This window comes from Mastigoproctus giganteus, chromosome 4 (genome assembly GCF_048544385.1).
Source record: "Mastigoproctus giganteus isolate SK-2022 chromosome 4, ASM4854438v1, whole genome shotgun sequence".
In the NCBI taxonomy this organism is placed as follows: Eukaryota; Metazoa; Arthropoda; class Arachnida; order Uropygi; family Thelyphonidae; genus Mastigoproctus; species Mastigoproctus giganteus.
Window position 1 is genome coordinate 91,471,651 of NC_143578.1, and position 15,452 is coordinate 91,487,102.

A 15,452-nucleotide genomic window follows, 5' to 3' on the forward strand; every position below is an offset into this window, starting at 1 on the left:
CATATCAATAAACTTTCACTGTGATATGGTTGTGAGTAGTCCATTGAAAATCAGACTCATGATGTATATTTCCGATTGGTTGGTCCTAATCATTGCTCAACAGTAAACAAAACTTTAAAGCAATCAAGATATGGCTTAGAATAGCCTATAGCCACTGCAGGCAAGCAGGCAGGTAGGCAAAGGATGATTTCCAAAGGTAAGTGATACGCTCTCACTCAAGAAATGTATGCACAATGAAGTTAGCATTTATTGTGCATACATTGAATCACTTTCAATAGATTATCGACAGGTTCGTTGATAATCACTCCAATCCTGTCAGCATTCTTAAACACTTTTTTCCAAACAACTAATTTTCTACCGAGTAATATAAACTTTGTACCATTTTACATGAACATACAACTAAACATAATATACAACCAATGTTTGACTGCTGCTTTAGGTCCATCCACTTTATTTTATTTCATTTTACTTTATTTTATTTTATTATGTATAGTTGTTTCTGCATGTGTAATTTATGATTATATATGGAAAAGTCAAATAGCAATGATTACATACTGCTTCGGTGGGTAATTTGATAAATAATGAACATGGTCTGGTAGCATCTAATGCTTTTAGTCTTCCTTCTGTGCGTAGAACCACTATGGACTCTGAGGATATATTAAATGAAACAGAATTTATCTAGTACATTAATGACTTCAGTTATCATGTTAATTGTCAGAGTAGCATTAAGTTTAATGCATGTAAGAAGAAAATCCATAAAACCTGTCCATCTGTACATCCTGAAGAACCGAGAGAGCAAAAATTTTTTTGTCAAGTTAGTGATGCTATATGTACAATTGCATGTATGGTTTGCCAAGCAGAATATGTAGGGCAAATGTTTAATGAACCACACATTAGAATGAACTTATGTAGATCTCAAATTAAATTGTATAAAGGTAAAGCTGAAAGTGAAAATTATAAATTTAACAATGAATTAGAACTACAGCATTTCCAGGTTCATAATTTCATGAAAACATGGATTTCTATTCTGGCCATAGTAAATAACATTAGCAAAAGGGATATACAGTAGAGCGGGGATAATCCGAACTAATTGGGACTGGGGGTAGTTTGGATTTTCAAACTCATTAAAAATACTGTTCCGGAGACTAAAAAAAAAGGTTTAGTAAGTTTATAAATGAAAACTCTAAGTTGTACTTACGTATTTTTACAAAATAAATACGTAAGTATTTATTTTGTAAAAAAAATAGGTAACAAAAAAAAATAGGTAACAAAATAAATGGAACTTTCAGCCACAATAACACATTTATATGCCTTTAACGAAAATAATTACAGGTAGCCCTCATTTTGCACTAGTACGATTTGCACTGATTTGCAATAGTGCTGATCACTAACCACAAGGCCATTTTTATTTATTTTTGCAATTTTTTAATTTTTATTTTTTTGCAAATTTTTTTATAAATTGTAAGTTTAAAATTTTCAGACAAAATTTATTGGCTTTGTACCGTACTGTATCATGTACTGTTCACGTGATTTAGGACAATCTGAGCCAATCAGCAATTAGTGCATCTGTATCATAGCCAGAGGCAAGAAAGATTGTTGTTGTTGTTGTTTGGTTTTTAGGAGCATTAGCAACTAAGGCCATATTGCTCCGGAATATGCGGTGGTCATTCCCTGACCTTTCCGCATCCTCCATATTTGGTGGTGACGGGCTCGAACCCTGGTCTAATCAAGAAGCGTGTGGTACGCACTGCTGCTCCTTCCCACCTGGCTACGGAGACGCCGCAAGAAAGATTCCCGCCCTCAAAGTAGTCACTGGTGGATGTGGGTGGTAAAGGTTCATGTGGTGAAGCATTGAGTTGATCGTTGTTTACACCATTTACACGTGTTGGAAATTTATTATGCTAACAATTTTTTATTAATTGTGCTATTAATAAATTAAATAATAATTAATAATAGTGATAGCAGTGTGCAGTTTTTGCCAATCGTGTTATAAAGTTTTTGATTTAATAGAATAAAGAGACTCCATGTCTGGTAAAAGAAGTTCATTGAATCCTAGTGCAAATGAAAGCATTAAAAAGGCACGTCGATCACATTGGAAAATAAGATGGAGGTTATTCGGAGGATGGAAGCTGGTGAAAGCCGCCCTAATGTGTGTAGAGCTATGAATATGCCTGCATTAACTACTACTACAATGAAGAATGCTAATAAAATAAAACAGTCGATGTAAAGTGATAGGTAAAATTTTTGGTGCCTGAACCTAACCCTATGATTTCCGATGGACTCCATTATATAAAGGGTTCCATTTGTGCCTGTCCCCCCCCAGGAACCTAATCCAGGCATAAATTGAGGGCTACCTGTACTTATTTTTTGCTGCACCATTTTCAAACTTTGTTTCTTTGATGCCAGACTCTCACCCTTTTCAGCAAGAGTAGTTGAATTGGACAGCATTCAGTTTGTTGCTTGTACCAAGCCATCACAGTCTCTAGTGTGCCGAATGCCTCAGCATGCATAGGCCCAGTGTTCATGTTATTTTCTTCATCCATATCATTTTCAGGAGCTCCAGTTTCTTTTACATTCACAATTTCGTCTTCATCTAAAACAGGAAACCCTGTAGCATCATTGCAAGCAAACCCTTGCATCATCGCAATCTTCAGACACAGGGATTGACTGAAACAAGTTGATCATCTCATTCAGTATTTATCCCTCATCTCCTTCAGTTCAATTCTGCTCATCTCTTATGGTTTCTTCTGCAATAGATGAAGTTTTTTCCTAGCATTTTTTTAAATTCTGAGCAGTGAGTGATTCCCACGCGTCAGCTAACGTGTAGCAGCTGTCCTTGAGACTGAGCTTTTTCAAAAAAGCTGCAATGCTTTTTTTGTTGTTTTCTGCTAAAAGTAAATGACACAAGACTTTTTTTTTGGAGATTCTCTTCAACGTTTTTCGATCATTTGGTCCATCGGTTGGAGGAGTGAAGTAATGTTTGGTGGAAGAAACATGACTTCGAATCCCCCGTCTATTTTGTTTAATGTTTCCACTGAAGGATTTGATGCCGCATTGTCTAGGATAAGCAAGACCTTGCCCATTTTGCCTTCTCATTCACAATACTTTTTGACATTTGGAATAAAACCGTTGGTAAACCAATCGGTAAATACTTCATCCATGCATTTTTTTGAGCTTTATAACTCACAGGGAGGCAAGTAACATTTTTAAAACAATGGGGTTTCTTTGATTTTCCTATCAACATCAATGGCAAAGCATGAATCCCATTGGCATTAATGCAAACCATAGCTGTAACTCGCTCTTTACTCACTTTAAACCCGGGAGCAGCTGTTTCAAGGCGAGATGCAAGAGATTTTTGAGACAGTGACCTCCAGTTTATTCCAGTCTCATTAGTGCTGTATATGTCATCTTTGGAATATCCTCCACTTTCCATAAGATTGATAAACTTTATTTAAATGATTCCGCTGCTGAAGAATCACAAGATAAAATTTCCCCTTCATTGTGAAGTTTGCTAATGCCATGCAGTGATTTAAAGTTCTTTATCCAGCCTGTACTTGCTTTAAAATATGAGGGACCACCTAGTTATTAAAATCCAGAGCCTTTTCACACAACAGAGGTCCACATATGGGTTCTCCTAAACTTCATCTCTATGTGTGAACCAAATAAGCATCATCTTCAAGGGATGAGTCATTAGCTGTTCTCATAGTTTTTCTGTTTTTTGTCTCATAATCTGAATCAAGTTTCTATGCGAACTTCAAAATTTTTTCCTTGTTTTTAATATCTGTTATGGTTGACTTTCCAAATTTTTCTAATGAAGACCTGCTCTCTCCCTTTGAAAGTCTGTTTAAAATTTCAATCTTCGATTCAATTGTTAATAATTTTTGCTTGCTTTTAAAAGATGAGGAAGAAGATGCCATGACTACAGTAGCAAAATAAAACTCTGTAAATAATTGTTCAGAATCTTCTCTTCATTCCTATATCTAAACTTCGTAAACTTTTTACTCTGTATCTCACGCACATATCATCTTAGTTGCAATTTCTGCATGCCGTATTCTTTGTTATTCATTGACGCTTATCTTTTTTTACTATTTTGGATTTTACAACCCAAAAAAAAAAAAAAAAAGTCAGTGAACAGAAATATCACTTACAAAGTGTGTTGAATAACAGATTACAAAGTTTTGTTTTTTTACAAAGTATAGCTTAATATACTGTTTGTATATTAATTAAGCTATGTGTGCAATGTAGATTTATTTTTATTTTGCTAAACTGTGGATAATATTCTTCCAATTTTCACGTACCATTTTATTTTGTTAATTGGTCGATAAAAGGGTAAATTTATGCTTTATATCTTCATTTTTATAGTCTGTGAATAATATTCCTCCGATTTTTGCTTATTAGAATTGCTGTTTAATAAAACCAAAATTCAGTTCACAAACATGATAACAATAACCCTTGCTTACTGTAATTATTTTATGGCATCAGCATAAAAAAATGAATAAATAAAAATAAATGCTGGCTTGTTCGGATTATTGACGTTCAGATTTTCGATGCTCTACTGTAATAAAAGTCCTATTTATCTTGGCCAAAAAATCACTGTATCCATATGGATTAAAGAATAGGTTCAATGGTAAATGTTACACCTATAGCATGCACGAGCAATGTATATATGCAGTATTTCATATGGCCAAAAAATTTAACTTATAATAAAACCAAAAATTTCACTTATAACTGTGCAGGACATAACAACAGTAAAGTTAGTAGTGGTATAATAACAATGAATTAGAGGATTTTAAATTATTGATTTGCAAGTGGGAGTCAAGTTATACATGATTTAAGCATAATAAATTGAAGGCACTGGGCATGGTGTGGGTAGCAAATATCATTTCAAAAACATACACTTGAAGCACTTGCTCAATGACATTTTTAAATTTAAATTAGGTACTAACAAGTTCCTAATTTAAATTAAGGTAAGGGGCATTATAGAGAAGTGTGGCATAATAAATTGAAAATCTGTTGTGCACTTTTATTGGACTGTCATTTTGACAGGCATCTATACTGATATATACCTCTGTTATATACATAATCATTTATAAGCAGGGCTCCCACTCACAAATTTAAAAAAAACTTAGATTGCAACTTAAATAAACCCAAAAAAAACCTAGTTTTCATCATATAGTATAGCAACACAAATAAGATAAAACTTACCATGCAAAAATATCTTTTATTTAATTGTAATCAGAATTTTCATCCCATTCAGTTCCCTCCACATTTATTTTTTGAAGTTCTTTCATTTTTTTCAAACGTTCTTCGTATCTTTTATGACAAGTTCCGTGTATGACTTCTTTTTCCAATTCTGATTTAGGTTTCCATGTATAGCAATTTTGATTAGAACTATTTATCGCCTGTTTTGCCATTAGTCGATTTTTCACAGTTTCTGGTTTAAGGGAGTTTGTGGCTTTTGTTTTTATAGGGTTTACTTGGGAGAAGATTCTTTCTATGCTTGCCGAAGAGTGAAGTAAAATAGTTAGACTGGTCATAAAGTTAGATAAAATCTCATATTTAGAATTATTAAAGCCATCTTTTACATTACGTAACAGATACCAAAACTCAGGGATGGTTTTGTAAGAGAAATCTAAATCTTGATTTAAACGAAATGATCTCCATTCATCATCTAGAAGATCTAGTTTGTCTTCAGAAACAAGGTGAGGGAACTGCATTGCTAAATGGAAAATTGAGTGTGGCGAATTGGCACAATCATGTATCACTGCTGGGTCAAGAACATTGAGACTGGCGATAATTCCATCATTTAGAGGAAATCTTTTTCTGATTTCCATACAAAGTTCAACAAGAAATTTTAAACAATCATTTTTAAACCTGCTTTCACTGTCACCAAGCGGTGTTGAATTTAATAAGGCCATACAACGGCCTCCCAAATATATTTTATTCAGAGGCTTATGATTTATTGCATTGCTTGGATCAATTTCGACCAGCTTGCACGAAGTAATGACTTCTTTTATGAAAAATCTAAGAATATTTTTATACTCAATTGAAACCATTGAATGAAGTAAGTGCAATCTGAAATGCTCAGATTGAAATTCAATATTCAGGCAGTTTATTTTCTCCAGTACATATCCTAAAAACAACAACATATGCTTAGTTCCTTTGGTGATCATAGTATTGTAAATATTCCCTGCACCATCGATTTTATCAATTTTTGATTGAGACTGAAAATAAAGAACGAATGCATCCCACTGCTCAATAATAATTTTTATTACATTGCCACGGGATAACCAACGTGTTTGTGCTAATTTGGGGATTTTATGCTTAGTATCTACAACATCTTGAATCATTTTGAACTCGTTTAATCTTTTACTACTACGGAAAAAATAACAAGAGATATCTTTTATAAATATTTCTAGATATGATGTAGTACCTTGACTGAATGACTAGCGCATAATGCAAAAGAATGGCAAACACATCCCATTATAAATACTGATGGTACATCCTTTTTTTAGCAATGACTGGAACCTACTCTTAGTACTCATCATAGTGGCACATTTATCACTATCAAAGCCAACGAGATTACTTATTTGAATGTTTTTTCCTATGAAAAGATCTTTTACAGCTTGATAAAGCCCTTCTGAAATACCATTTTCAACACAAACAGTGTCAAGTAACACATCTACAACATCAAGTTTTTGAATATCAAAATATCTAACAACAACAGCTAGAACTTGTGATAAAGATAAATCTGTACTTTCATCTATTATCATTGAAAACTTGTTGTTTCTGCATATGTTAGAAATGTATAATTTTTCATGATAGGCTATGCCATATTGTATAAGATAAGAGACTTTAGTCGCCTTCATCTAAACTTGTTTTGCAATATTGCTATTATGAAATGCTTTCTTACATGCTTCTATAAGGTGATCACATTGCGCAAATGGAACATTATGCTCAGAAATGAGTGCAGCAATTGTTAACTCTGCCTTTGCTACTTCTTCATTCTCGTAGGTTTACGTTTTGTGAAGAACGTGTCTAACGTTGAACTTGTCTTAGCAATATTTGCACTTTTTTTTATGTTTAACTGTATTTTTATGCGCTAGTAACATCGATTTATTGGCATTCTTTAATTTCATATCACAACAAATACAGTAAGATGCACCTTTTCATTACTGTCTTCTTTCAACCAATCCTTTAATTCCAGATCTCCTAACCATTCATTTCTAAAATTTTGAGTATACCACCGTTTACGCAAAACATAAGCCTTTCTTCTTACGAAGAAAGGCTTAAGTTTTGCAAATTACAGTGTCTGGAGACTAGGCACCAGTGAGGTGATCTGATAGAGGTGTATAAAGCCTTGAATGGTTTAAGCATGCTCAATGCTGATGGGATTCTTCCTCTAGATCAGAGGAATCACCTGAGAGGGCATAAATTCAAATTGAGGAAAGACAGATGTAGGATAGACGTGCGGAAATTTGCCTTTAGCCAGAGGGTGGTTGGTTGGTGGAACAGACTTCCATCCCTTGTGGTGGAGGTTGATAGCCTAAATAAGTTTAAGGCTCAGCTGGACAGGTATTTTGAACGAACAGAGGGGTGAAGTGGAAGTGGGTTTTTTTTTTTTTTTGGCTGATGCTGTATAAGCTTGCTTTCTTGCATCAAATGCCTCTACTAATGCTAATGTTTACTCATCTTTCTCTGTGGGGAACAAGTTTCAGACATTGTGGGCAATTTGTGGGTATGGCTAATTAGCAATTATCTTATTTAAAATGTTCTATAAAATAAAAAATAAATCACTAATCCATTAACATAAAATAGAAATAGTCACTACAATTTAAATGTATTATATCACTGTATGTAGTATACGCATAAATGTAAAAATCACCCCAAATAATGCAATAATACCACGAACGATCACAAAAGACTGTGCAGTAAAGACCGCCTTCCGCCTGCTCAATAGGCTGCGCATACATGTTAGTAGCACGATCATGTATGCTTATATGTATGAACATGTAAGCGTAATTTCATAGTGTAGAACCCTGGGAAAAGTTTGAAATCCTTTTACATTTGTAGTATTTTGTACAAGCACTTGAGATATTACAAATTATGATTAGAATATAAAATTAAGAAAATTGTAAACTGTTATTAAATGTATTAAATTTTATTGTATTTACAAGAAATAAAAATAAATTTTGACTTAAAATTAAAAATTACCGAAAAAACCCAGATAATGAGATATTTTTGTGAAAAAAACCTATCAACCCAGATGACAATCAAAAAACCCAGATCTGGGTGGAAAAACCCAGGAGTGGGAGCCCTGTTTATAAGTATGTTCTCTTATATTAATTAGTTTTTTTCTCCAGTTAAAAGTCCTCTTTTATTACCCTTTTATTAAAAGTTCTTTATCTTATCTGAACAAGAAGTAATAATCCTTCTTGTTCAGATAAGATAAAGAACTTTTGCAAGACACGAGCTTGTAATATTCTTATTTTTAATTTATTGTTATTCTTTTGATTAGGATAACATCTAATTTTGGAAATGTTATATTTCCCAAGACATTGTGCATACTTAGGAGGTAGAATTCAGATAGTTAAATAAGATTTTAATATATATCCACAGGAACAGTGTAGCACTTGTCTCATTTCATTAGAATTACCTTTGTATTCTATTGTTACTGGAGTACAAATGACAGAAGGATTCTTAGGAGGTAGAATTCACATACAGTTAGTCCCCGACTTATGTAAGCCCAAGTTACGTAACTTTGGACTTAGTAAATTTTTTTGGTAAAATCATAAAGATACTTTCTGCCTAATTTTTAAGAGTGAAGTCAAATGAAGGAACAATAAGAATAAGTTTCATTTTCATTCCCATACAAATTCCGTTGGATAATAACCTGCATAGTAACTAAAATCTAGGTAAATAGCTAGAGTTAACATTTCATTTTCTGCTTTAAAAATTAAGAAATATTTGACTTGTGTTTGAGACAGGTGAACTATGTCGAAGCACTTCAGAGAAACCCCCTCAATGTTCAAGCGACTGGACTATATCTTCAGAGAATTGCACTAGCCTTTCATCTCCACATCCTTTCCTTCCTTTCTGGATTGTAGAGTTAGTTCAGTTTTGTTTGAGAGCGAAGTGGGGGCTTTTGTTTGCATTTTGTGTGTAATATTTGTTGCATGTTGGGTTATTGTGGTGAAGTTCAAATTCATGTTGTCCTACCATTTTGCGCATGCTTCATTCACATGTCAAGGTGTGACAGCATCTCTTGTAACTTAACTCTGTGAGGTTCTTTACAGAAAATTTCATTTTGACCATTATCATGGTGCCACCTAAGAGAATAAGTAACAGTGGTACTACTTCACCACTGTCCTCAGATAAAGTTTTTAATTGCTATGGTATTTAACTACTTTTCTTCATTCTTCTGAGGATATTATGTGGTTTTTGTAATTTTGGCATATCAGGGATACAGTAGTAATATTTTATTCCCTAGTTACTTAAAACTCGACACGTAAAAAGTCCTGGAATGTATCTCTTACGTATGTTGGGAACAGACTGTAATTGCAATAAGAACTGCTCACAGTTTATATTACTGACTATCTTTTTAATTATTAGTAAAATTCTGATAAATTTTAAAGAGATTTTGACATTAAAACAAACTATACTTGTGTATATATTATTTATATATATATTTTTTTTATTATTTTTTTTTTTCCTGCAGGGTTCAAGAAACACTGGCAAGAGCATAGCTGGGAAAAATGTTGCAAATCCTATTGCTATGATAAATGCTAGTGCTGATATGTTAGAGCATTTGGAGTAAGATATTTATTTGTTTCTTTTGAATGTTGTTTTCAATTAAAATGAAAGTGTGTTTTAAATTTATAATAACTTAGAATCCTTGAGTAAATATTTACGCAACCTATTAAGATTAGAATTTCTTGTGGGTGTGTGTACCACAGTTTATTACAAAAAGATGTATTCTTAAATACCTCTTGAATTATTTGAAATTGTTCAAATAATTCAAGAGGTATTTAAGAATTTCCTCTCTTCATATTAGCTGTAATTAGCTAATATGAAGAGAGGAGTTGGATCTTTCAGCCTGCAAAGATGCAGATCAATCCAGACACATGGTTGTACAGACATAATTCATAACAAAATACAGGTGGCACTCCAGTTTATACAAAGTACCACAGGAACTGGCACACTAAGTTCTAAGTATTAATAAATCGAAGAAATTATTAATGAACTGAACTGATTCACCAAAAATTCTCGAGAACAAGGAACATTCTGATGTGTTATCCTCCAGATAATTCACTAATGAAACTAATATATATCCAAAGAATACAGTGTAGTACTTGTTTCGTTTCATTTCATTAGATTTACCTTTGTCTTCTGTTGTTACTGGAGTACAAATGACAGAAGGGATTCTAAGAACTTATTTATGCCGATAGTAATTCTTGTTGAGTAGTAATTGTCTGTATTTTTTATTGAATGTCAGAATTAAATGTTGGACCAAATTATGAAGCATTGTTATTTGTATTATGTTTCACTTTTCTTTAACTCTTTGCAGTCCACTATTATTTTTGCTACCTACCACATGCAGTTTAGGTCTAAAATCCAAAAAAATTGACTACTTGAAATGTGATGTTCAACTTTGAGTTTGCATGAGCTAATTATATAAAACTGCATAGTAAAACATTTTAAAAACACTTTTGACATTTTAAATGTTAATTATTTTTATTATTTTTGTCTGTAGCATTTCTTGAAACTTTTAAAAGTCGTGGTTGTTCAAACTTTCAAAATCCTGCAATCCTGGTTTTCTGGAGTATGCCTCACAATACCAAACTGTTTCTTTTCTCCCACTTCTAATACTTCTATCACTACATACTGCACAGTCTTCTTATTTGGATTCTCATTTTTCATTGCAAAATGAGGATGCATTCAGTAGGATGCATCATTCATGAGGATGCATCTGAACTTGATAGCTTTCTTCCAGAAAGAACGTTATTTCAGACATCTCCTACTAGCTGAACAAGCAGCTTCTTTTGAAACTGCTTGTGAAAAAGGTTGTTTTGAGATGGATGCAACCCTCACCAACCTTTGAATGAACTGAAGGCTTTTGGGGTTAACATTGAACAAGATGAAACTGTTCACAGTTGGGTCTTCTAACAACCAGAAAAACAACTACATCTACTATTTCATTGATTTTTGATTGAATGAATTCATTCAATGAATTGAACTATCACAGTAATGGTCAGCTCTGTCTGCATCAACCATAGTTCTTGTGTACTCATAAATATTAACTGGCTTTTCCTCTCTTTACTTTCCTTATCATTACTTCAGTTTTGGTATTATAGAGATCTAGAAACACAGAGCACAAGTATGGTTCTTTGTCTTTCTGTGCTTTTTCTCTTTTTGAAAACCAACAGTTTTCTGTGCTTTTCAATTTTCTTTGCAGTTGTCATATCTGATGGTAATACCTTCACATTTCCCATAACAGCACCTCTTAGGTATATATTTTGGGCATGAAGTTATTCTTCTGCTAGTTGGATACTAGGTGTAAAATCAGTCAGTGATTAAATTGAAATCCACTACCCTCAGTACTGTGGAACAATTTTTGGATGTGATGGAGCATGCTCCTTGATTTGAACGTCAAGCCTGGTCTTATAAAAGCTATCAGCAGTAGAGTTCCCATGTATGACATAATAGCTGATGCATAACCTGTTTCTCAGTCAGCTAAAATGAATACATGAAGGTCCACTTTGTTGGCTTTTGGGGGTTATAATATTTGAATGAAATCCTACCCTTGAAACCAACAATAGTTTTGTCTAATGTAATATTCCTTCTCAGAACAAGATATTCATGAAACTTTTCATTCAGATAACTGAAAATAATTTTTTACTTTAGATTCCTTACTTGGAATTCCTTTTATTTTCTGTTTTGTTGGTGGGCAAATCTGCAACATAATTTATATCTAGAATATCCAGAATTTATATCCAAGATAATTTTAATATAGATAAACAAAATTCATCTATCCATTCTTCAGACCAATATGCCTTTATATTGTTTTTTTTTTTTTTTCATTTAGTCCCCTATGTTAACCCCAAAAAACCTTCAGTTCATTCAAATTCTGAATCAGAATTAGGTCAAGGCCACTGCAGAACATTGCAGTGGCCTTGGCCTAATTCTGGCTTCTAGCAAATTTGTCCTAATTCTTGGCCCTTATTGGAAGGTATAAGGGTTACTTTATAACTTTGCTACAATGTAAAACAACAAATTGTCTGGAACGTCACTGTAGGGTGCAGCATTTGTGGTTCTGTGCAATGCAACCAGCTGACCTAGTTTATATCACGAGAAACACTCCAGACTGTGATATGTCCTCTTCTCATCAGCTTCAGAGTTGGGACATGTTCAGGTAGCAAGTGTTCTCCAGACATATCTATCAAAGCGAAAGAGCAAGTAGTTCTCATTGCTCTATAGAACCAATTTCCCCTTGATCCACATTCCAAATTCAAATCCAAATTTTCTATGTGAAAATTCATGCATGCAGCTCTGAGTGTTGCAGAAACCCTTACAAGTTTGCTTGTGGATGCACACAGCTCCAGACTCAGAGCGTCTATGATCTGATGGTGAGAGGAAATAACCAGCCATCTAGTGGTGCATCACTTCCTGTCAGTCAGTATTTTATGGTCAATTTTTGGGTTGATTTCCACCTCTCCATTTCTTGAAAGTTGTCAACTTGGGAACTTCCTGATCAGTAGCATACACAAAACATTTTTCCCACATGATATCTATCATTTCTCCTCTGAAACTGTCATAACCTTTCATGTGTTGATTTATTTGGTACACATTTGAATTGAATTCCAGGTAGATGGACAATCTCTCTACAGCCTAAAATATTTGCATATTTCATAATCAGTTTCCTATAATCTGAGGAGTGTCCCGTGACTTTTGGTAGAATAGTGTTTCCGTGGTGAATATATGGAAATTTGAAATTAGCGTGAAATTCTCAGAAACAAATTACCTTTTAAAACTAATTATAACCCAAATCTGTAAACAGTAAGAAATTCTGAACATTTAAACCTTTTAGATAATTTGGAAACAAACTGTAAATACAATTCAAACCTTAAAGACTTCAAAAATATAAGAATCTAGTGAGTCCCAAAAATTACTCGACCATAGATTGATTATAATTTCTGTGAATTGAGAAATAAAAATAACAATCAATCCTATTTCTGAAGTCACAAGCTTGTACTTTCTGTGAAAATGCTTTGTGTTTTTTATTCCTCACTTCATTTTAATTTCTCATACCTTTGGGGCATTCTGATTCTTGGATTTCTAAAGTGTTTTACATTTGAATGAGTTGCCCGCTGCTTTGCAAGTTTGTTTAAAAGAGTTAAAGTTCAATATTTCTTATTATTTATAGACTTAGGTATTCATAATTGGTTCCTGGTGTTTTTATGTTAATTTGTAATTTTCTAATTTTCATCATTGAATGTGTCTTATGATGTCATGCATTTGAGATTTATGTTATGATAAAATGCTACTATAGTACAAATTTTAAATTAGTTCTTTGAATTGGTGTTCTATGGATCTCTAATAGAGTATGTAGTCTTGTATATTTTATTTAATTACTAAATTTTGAGGTGCTCTCTAAAGAATGATAACTTTTATCTTTATAATCTAAAGTTTATTTATGGAGAGCAAATATGACAAATAATTTTCTTTAAATGGTTTAAACTTTAAAGGAATAAGTTTTAGACAAACTATTTTCATATGCCAAGAAAGCAGCAGACAAAATAACTTAATATAATTTTTTTTGTTTTTATACTTTTATATAATTATAATGTTATATTAAATTTTTATTATATTTTTATAATTTAATAAAATGTTTTTTTTACCATTTCAGATTACACAAATATTCTAAAATAATTAGAGATGCTGTCCATAAGACATTAAACATTGATATGGTAAGAACTTAAAAATAGTGTTAAGGGTATTGTGTTGTGTTCAATGTATTAAATATCATTGCATTAAAAATTGTTATAAAACAATATACATTTAAAATAAAATAGTACTAATATGCATTTACATAGCATCATCAATATTTTGATGATTAGATTGTTAATAAGTAAGCTCTGTTATCACTGTAGGTTGACACAAATATGGGAAGGGAATTTAAGAGTGGGTTGGAGTACTTCATTTGTCACAGTTTGCTCCAAATAGCAGATTTTTATCAGGCAGAGCAATCATAGGTTGGAGTGGTGACAAGAACATCAATTTTGTTTTCTCTAAGTGAAGTTTTATTAAAGATTATAAGTGGAACAGTGAGAACTGTGATCAGAAAACCTAATTGAACTGAACCATTTTTTTTTTTTTTTTCCAATTTTTTTTTATATATATGTCCTATAGTTTTGTCAAGTTAGAGCATTCTGAATTACAATGAGAAATGGTCAGAGAAGTGTCAGCTGTTTTAATGCTGCTAAATGTAAGATCTTACATTTGGGGAATACCAACTCACAAATAAATTATACACTTGGTGGGTTGAATTTAAAACAGTGGAGGAGGAAAAGGATTTGGGAGTTACAATATGGGTAGATACGAAGTTTTCTGAACAGTGTGAACAGGCAGCCAGAAAAGCCCATGGTGTACTATCGATGATTTATCAAATGTTATCCTGTAGAGTTGGTGAGGTCATACTCCCACTGTGTAAGACAATTGTAAGATCACATTTGGAATACTGTATTCAAGTATGGAAACCTTATCCAAAAAAAGACATTGAGTTTTTGAAAGGGTCCAAAAATGGTTAACTCAAATGGTGAAATCAGCAGAAGGACAACTGTATGAGGAAAGACTCCAATTATGTGGCTACAGAGCTTGGCAATGCCAGCAAGTCATTGATTGCTGGAACAGGTTGCCCTCACAGGTAGTTGAGGCTGACAGTTTGGATAAATTTAAAGGTCAATTGGATAGTTACCTGTGTGAGGAGGGAAGCATATAATTTTTATTTTCTCATTTACTTGTTTTTTTCTTTATTTGCCAAGGAGCAAGGAAGCCACAGGTTTTTACCTGTGGCTTCCTTGCTGCCCTGGCAAAAAAAACTGTTACTATTACAACTGCCATTCCTTCAATTGTGCTATTCACTGGATGATACCTCTATATCTGTGATCAAAATTAGAGCATGCAATGGCTGAAAAATTCAAGATTCTGTTTCCTAGATCTCAAAATTTTCAGCCACTGCATGCTCTAATGTTTATCACAGATGTTAGAAAATTCTGAATTTTTTTTACTTAATAAATAAACTAAGTTGTTTAATAAATAGTTGTATTTAGCTAAGCATTTATAAATTCAGTAGAGCCATTTAGAAATGTAATAGTGTAATATATACTGTGTTGCATGATGTTGGAAATCGTAACATTATTATACCCTTAGTGCGTGTGGTAATTTTAAATTAA

General features: G+C 32.9%; 1 protein-coding gene across 1 annotated transcript in view; it reads left to right on the forward strand.

Moving 5' to 3' along the window:
* The window catches only part of LOC150086907 (isocitrate dehydrogenase [NAD] subunit gamma, mitochondrial-like), a 93,075-nt gene that overhangs the window by 67,448 nt on the left and 10,175 nt on the right, over positions 1-15,452 (forward strand). The window contains exons 10-11 of the mRNA XM_090371675.1: positions 9,719-9,813; positions 13,907-13,967. Of these exons, the coding sequence (XP_090227801.1) occupies positions 9,719-9,813; positions 13,907-13,967 (156 nt within the window). The remainder of the gene's footprint in view (positions 1-9,718; positions 9,814-13,906; positions 13,968-15,452) is intronic.